Genomic DNA, 7,500 nt, shown 5'->3' with positions numbered 1-7,500 from the left:
GATCACTGCAAGTATCACACACACAAACCTGACCAATCAGAATGAAACCAGGTGATCACTGCAGGTATCACACACACAAACCTGACCAATCAGAATGAAACCAGGTATCGCAGACATCTGACACCTGGCCAACCGGACAGAAAACAGATGACAACACACTCCTACATACCTGCGTGTGGGATAACCTGAGGAAGGTGACAACACACTCTACCTGTGTGTGGGATAACCTGAGGAAGATGACAACACACTCTACCTGTGTGTGGGATAACCTGAGGAAGATGACAACACACCCTACCTGCATGTGGGATTACCTGAGGAAGGTGACAACACACTCTACCTGCGTGTGGGATTACCTGAGGAAGGTGACAACACACCCTACCTGCGTGTGGGATAACCTGAGGAAGGTGACAACACACTCTACCTGCGTGTGGGATTACCTGAGGAAGGTGACAACACACTCTACCTGTGTGTGGGATTACCTGAGGAAGATGACAACACATCCTACCTGTGTGTGGGATTACCTGAGGAAGATGACAACACACCCCTCCCTACCTGTGAGTGGGATTACCTGAGGAAGGTGACAACACATCCTACCTACGTGTGGGAATACCTGAGGAAGATGACAACACATCCTACCTGCGTATGGGATAACCTGAAGAAGGTGACAACACACTCTACCTGTGTGTGGGATTACCTGAGGAAGATGACAACACACCCTACCAGCGTATGGGATTACCTGAGGAAGATGACAACACTCTACCCATATGTGGGATTACCTGAGGAAGGTGACAACACACCGTACCTGTGTGTGGGATTACCTGAGGAAGGTGACAACACACTCCTACCTGAGGAAGGTGAGCAGAGTGGCGTGCTGCCAGTAGATCTGTTTGACGCACTCCACAGGATCGGTGGGCAGTGGGGAGTTGATGGGAATGCCGGGGACGGGGCGGCCGCTGAGGTAGCCGATCATGTCGTACACTGTCTTGGCGTCCTTCTTGCTGCTGTTGGCCCCCCCACGCCCTCCCCCAACCCCGTCCTCACCCTGCTTCCGGCTGATGCTCCTGTTGGACACAGACAGGCTGTCAGTCACACCCCATGGAAACAAGGAACACACAGTTGTTCTGTAACACTGAAAAACAGGACGTGTCACCACAGAAACTTGTGTGTCTCTACACTATCTCTCCATGACACACACAATCACACCCGTATCTTAACAACTGACCTGAGCACAAGTTAGGGATGGTAAAAAAAAAAAAAAAAAATTTTTTAAGCAAAAAAAAAAACCCCAAGAAACACCACCGTGAAAACTCACCAATGACCCGCTACCAGAGACGACAGAAACAAAAACACAACAAAGAGGACACTCACGACCGCAAGGTGTCAGGAATGACGATGGGGAAGGGACCGCCGGGCCACCCCTGTGCGGAGAACCAGCGCTGAGCAGCCCCCAGAACCTCCAGGTGGAACACGCCCTCCTCAGAGTCCACATCAGGGAACATGGCTGACCCCAGGCGCGACGCGGCCTCGGGCGGATGGGTCTGGGCACGGCTGTGGAAGTCGGAGCCTGTGGGTGGCTTGTTCATGGCGCCGTCACGCGGACCCGGTGTGCTGTTGCCCGTGGAGTCTGCAAGTCATGTGACAGTCATGTGACAGGCAGGTCAAAGGGCAAAGTGTCAATTGTAGGGCACAGTTACGAGCTTAGCTGGTTGTGCTTTAATTATCTGTGGTACAGCTGCGTTGGTGTTTCTCTGAATGTAAGTTTGTTTCAAACGTATGTCTGAGAAAACAATCACAGTCATGCCACAGGCAGGTCAAAGGGCAAACTGTCAATTGTAGAGCACAGTTATGAGCTTAGCTGGTTATGCTTTAATCATTTGTGGTACAGCTGCGTTGGTGTTTCTTTGAATAAAGTTTGTTTGAAACATATACACGTCTGAGAAAACAATCGAAGTCAAGAAATAATCAAAATATACTGTTCCAAGATACTCACTGAAGCAGTATTCAACTTCATTTTGACATTGCAACATGAATCCTTTTTTTTCTTTCTTTTTTTTTTTAATAAGTGAGCACAAAGTGTTAAACAGCATTCACATAGTGCCACATGGACATAAACAGAGCTTAACATGTTCAACTGCATTCACATAGCACAATATGTACATTGAGCATAAAGGTCAATTGCATTCACATAGCATGACATGGACACTAAGCATAAAGTGTTCAACTGCATTCACATAGTACAACATGGAACGGAACACAGCCAAACATGTCAACTGCATTCACATAATGCAACATATAAAAGAACACAGCACAACATGGAAACGAACAGAGAATAACGAAGTCAACTGCATTCACGCAGCTCAACATGGAAAGAAACACAGCTCAACATGGAAAATAACACAGCTCAACATGGAAAGAAACACAGCTCAACATTGAAAAGAACACAGCTCAACATGGAAAGAAACACAGCTCAACATGGAAAAGAACACAGCTCAACATGGAAAGAAACACAGCTCAACATGTCTACAGCATTCACACAGCTCAACATGGAAAGGAACACAGCTCAACATGGAAAGGAACACAGCTCAACCTGTCTACAACATCCACACATCACAACATGGAAAAGAACACATCACAACATGGAAAAGAACACAGCTCAACCTGTCTACAGCATCCACACATCACAACATGGAAAGGAACACAGCTCAACATGTTTAACAGCATTCACACATCACAACATGGAAACGAACACAGCTCAACCTGTCTACAGGATCCACACAACATGGAAAAGAACACAGCTCAAACTGTCTACAGCATTCACACATCACAACATGGAAAGGAACACAGCTCAACATGGCAAGAAACATAGCTCAACATGGAAAAGAACACAGCTCAACATGTTTAACAGCATTCACACAGCTCAACATGGAAAGGAACACAGCTCAACATGGAAAAGAACACAGCTCAACATGGAAAGGAACACAGCTCAACCTGTCCACAGCACCCACACACAACAACAAGGAAAAGAACACAGCTCAAGGTGTCATCAAGACACACACACACACAGAGCCGACCCAGCCATGCCATGCAGTGGGTCATGCACCATGCCCCAGTCAGCCGCCTTCCCTCCCCACAGCCTGCACTGCCCCAGCCATGGCCACACACACATCACCACACACACACCTAGTGGTCAGATTCTGTGAAGAGTCGCTGCACTGAGCAACATACTGTGGACAGGTACCTAGCAGTCAGATTCTGTGAAGAGTCGCTGCACTGAGCGACATACTGTGGACAGGTACCTAGCAGTCAGAAAGAGGCTGCACTGAGCGACATACTGTGGACAGGTACCTAGCAGTCAGAAAGAGGCTGCACTGAGCGACATACTGTGGACAGGTACCTAGCAGTCAGATTCTGTTAAAAGAGGATGCACTGAGCGACATACTGTGGACAGGTACCTAGCAATCAGAATCTGTTAAAAGAGGATGCACTGAGCAGCATACTGTGGACAGGTACCTAGCAATCAGATTCTGTTAAAAGAGGATGCACTGAGCGACATACTGTGGACAGGTACCTAGCAATCAGATTCTGTTAAAAGAGGATGCACTGAGCAACATACTGTGGACAGGTACCTAGCAGTCAGATTCTGTGAAGAGTTGCTACACTGAGCAACACACTGTGGACAGGTACCTAGCAATCAGAATCTGTTAAAAGAGGCTGCACTGAGCGACATACTGTGGACAGGTACCTAGCAGTCAGAAAGAGGCTGCACTGAGCAACATACTGTGGACAGGTACCTAGCAATCAGATTCTGTGAAGAGTCGCTGCACTGAGCAACATACTGTGGACAGGTACCTAGCAGTCAGATTCTGTTAAGAGAGGCTGCACTGAGCAACATACTGTGGACAGGTACCTAGCAATCAGATTCTGTGAAGAGTCGCTGCACTGAGCAACATACTGTGGACAGGTACCTAGCAGTCAGATTCTGTTAAGAGAGGCTGCACCGAACAACAAACTATGGAAAGATACCTTGTGGTCCGATTCTGTGAAAAGACAATGCACTGAACAACAAACTACGGACCACACATCTCACCTGCCTGACCTCTGACCTCATGGCACCAGATAGGTCCGTGACCTTTCAACTTATGACGTATTCTATGTTCCAGTTCTTTCAACCTCTGACCTTGTCAAAATTCCCAGGGGACGAGGTCACCTCCACGACCTCTGAACTTCTACAATAATTTCCCCCCGGGACAATTATATTACCTCTGACATTCTAGAACATTCCCCAAGACATCTTAATGACCTCTGACTTATGACCTTTCAGCAAGTGGAACAATGTTCACTCCCTCTCCTTTCACCCGTCCTTCAACCTGAACATCCTCTCCCACTACCCCTTCCTCTCCTTTAGACATGTATTTTCTGCCTATGATAACTGTTTCCAACAAATCCAGCCCTGTGTGTGTGTGTGTGTGTGTGGCCATGCTGAGTGACGGGGTGCTGTGTGAAGGTCAAGGTGACAGCCACGAGTCTTGCTCACATGACACACGACGACCCGAGTGACGCACTCTCTTCTTTCCTGCCAGCCACACAGGTGTTCACACCACAGGACAGCACAAGGACAGTCGGGAAAAAATGGGTTAATAATACAACCTGCACTGATGACAAGTCGCAAAAAGGGTCACTAAGATCAGCACGTCAGTACACTGCTCAGAGATGAAAAGGGGTTAATCTAGCCACCACACTGACCACTCTTCTCTTCTCACACCAGGTGACTGCTGGTAGATGTTACAATCAATCTCCTCCATGTGACTGACGGGGTTAAAATTCAATAATGTGACTATGAAGGGGTTAAATTCAACATACCGCACAACAACGATGTATCTGTGCCGAATAAACCTGCAGCTCTAGAAGAATGCAGGTATGCTGAATTAACCAGTTGCAAAAGATGAAGACAGGTATGTTGAATCATCCTGTTGCACTACATGAATGTGGGTGTCTTTGAATTAAACAGCAGCAACAGATTAACACAGGTATATCAAACTAAGATGTAGCAACAGATAAATACAGGTATGTTTGAATTAAACTGTGACAACAGATAAATACAGGTATGCTTGAATTAAACTGTGACAACAGATGAATACAGGTATGTTTGAATTAAACTGTGACAACAGATGAATACAGGTATGTTTGAATTAAACTGTGACAACAGATGAATACAGGTATGTTTGAATTAAGCTATACAAACAAACATACAGAGATATGCTGATTCAAGTTGAAGCAACAGAGGAACGCAGGTACGTTAACTCTTTCACCACCACAGGCGACTTTAGCTGACTAGACAGTGCACCATCGTCAGCAACTTTTGTCAACATCGAGGGGTCACGTTAACAAGACCATTTTTGACTCACTTGTGTAAACAAAGTATAAATATCACAGTAAATGCAGTTTGCATATAATTAGGCTTCTTTTTATATTTTTTGTGCCTATCCCAGAGGTGCAATATTGCTGTAAACAAGATGACTGGAAAGAACTGAATTTTTCCTATTTTTATGCCAAATTTGGTGTCAACTGACAAAGTATGTGCAGAGAAAATGTCAATGTTAAAGTTTACCACGGACACACAGACACACAGACACACGGACACACACACACACACACACAGACAACCGAACACCGGGTTAAAACATAGACTCACTTTGTTTACACAAGTGAGTCAATAAAAAGAAGCCTAATTATATGCAAACTGCATTTACTGTGATATTTATATTTTTTGTATTCTCTAAACTTGGCACTTTGACCTCTTAATCTGACACAACAACAAGAGGAGTCATTATTATCACTTTTTGTTCAAACAGGAACTTCTTTTGCTAAGCATGGAATTTTTATTTATTTTGCAAACGTTTTGGTGCAGATAGTAAAAAAGGGAAATTACTCTGTAATTAATGCTAGGGGACTTAATTTATCACAAGTGAGTCTTGAAGGCCTTTCCTCTCTTGTTCACATTGTAACAAAGCTTGAAAGCTGCAGCCAGTTTCCCACCAGAACAATGGCCAACCTGTCCCCCCTGGCCAAGTTTGAAATGAAAAGGTCCAATGTGCTGTTTTGACCCGAAACGAAGCCTGTAACGGTGAGCATCTTATCCAAATTATTTGGCGTTGGGGCGTGCTTTCCAGCCAGAAACTTGGCGAAGAAAGAGTTAACGTTAGGCACCACAAGACAACTGACAGGTGTTACAAACAAGCTGTAACAGCAGTGACAGTTCCAGGAGAGACGTAACCGTTACCTGTGGCGCTGGGTGACTGCTCGTAGGTGGAGGAGGAGACGAGAAAGTTGGAGGAGGTGGCCGACGTGGAGGGACGACTCTGGGAGCGGTTGGGTGAATGGACCGGCACCATCATGGCCTCCATAAAGCCCTTGTCTCGTTTCTGTCGGCAAACATCACACACCTCATCCCTATGCTTCTGTCGGCAAACATCACACACCTCATCCGTATCCTTCTGTCAGCAAACATCACACACCTCATCCCTATCCTTCTGTCGGCAAACATCACACACCTCATCCGTATCCTTCTGTCAGCAAACATCACACACCTGATTCCTATCCTTCTGTCGGCAGACATCACATACCTGATTCCTATCCTTCTGTCGGCAGACATCACATACCTCATCCCTATCCTTCTGTCGGCAAACATCACACACCTCATCTCTATCCTTCTGTCAGCAAACATCACACACCTGATTCCTATCCTTCTGTCGGCAAACATCACACACCTCATCTCTATCCTTCTGTCGGCAAACATCACACACCTGATTCCTATCCTTCTGTCAGCAAACATCACACACCTGATTCCTATCCTTCTGTCAGCAAACATCACAAACCTCATCCCTATCCTTCTGTCAGCAAACATCACACACCTGATTCCTATCCTTCTGTCAGCAAACATCACATACCTGATTCCTATCCTTCTGTCAGCAAACATCACATACCTCATCCCTATCCTTCTGTCAGCAAACATCACACACCTGATTCCTATCCTTCTGTCGGCAAACATCACACACCTCATCCCTATCCTTTCCCAGCAAACATCACACACCTCATCCGTATCCTTCTGTCAGCAAACATCACACACCTGATCCCTATCATTCTGTCGGCAAACATCACACACCTCATCCCTATCCTTCTGTCGGCAAACATCACACACCTGATCCCTATCATTCTGTCGGCAAACATCACACACCTCATCCCTATCCTTCTGTCGGCAAACATCACACACCTGATCCCTATCCTTCTGTCAGCAAACATCACACACCTGATTCCTATCCTTCTGCCAACAAGCATCACACACCTCATCCCTATCCTTCTGTCAGCAAACATCACACACCTGATTCCTATCCTTCTGTCAGCAAACATCACACACCTGATCTCTATCCTTCTGTCAGCAAACATCACACACTTCATCCCCATCCTTCTGTCAGCAAACATCACACACCTGATCCATATCCT

At 46.0% G+C, this 7,500-nt stretch overlaps 1 protein-coding gene across 1 annotated transcript in view; it reads right to left on the bottom strand.

Annotated features, from left to right (window-relative positions):
- Positions 1 to 7,500, bottom strand: part of LOC143298272 (cilia and flagella-associated protein 47-like) — a 135,696-nt gene that overhangs the window by 69,586 nt on the left and 58,610 nt on the right. The window contains exons 32-34 of the mRNA XM_076611087.1: positions 6,281 to 6,422; positions 1,369 to 1,624; positions 846 to 1,061 (exon numbers count right to left, since the gene is read on the bottom strand). Coding sequence (XP_076467202.1) covers positions 846 to 1,061; positions 1,369 to 1,624; positions 6,281 to 6,422 — 614 coding nt within the window. The remainder of the gene's footprint in view (positions 1 to 845; positions 1,062 to 1,368; positions 1,625 to 6,280; positions 6,423 to 7,500) is intronic.

Source organism: Babylonia areolata, chromosome 23 (genome assembly GCF_041734735.1).
Source record: "Babylonia areolata isolate BAREFJ2019XMU chromosome 23, ASM4173473v1, whole genome shotgun sequence".
NCBI lineage: Eukaryota > Metazoa > Mollusca > Gastropoda > Neogastropoda > Buccinidae > Babylonia > Babylonia areolata.
This window is presented reverse-complemented; position numbering and strand designations above follow the sequence as displayed.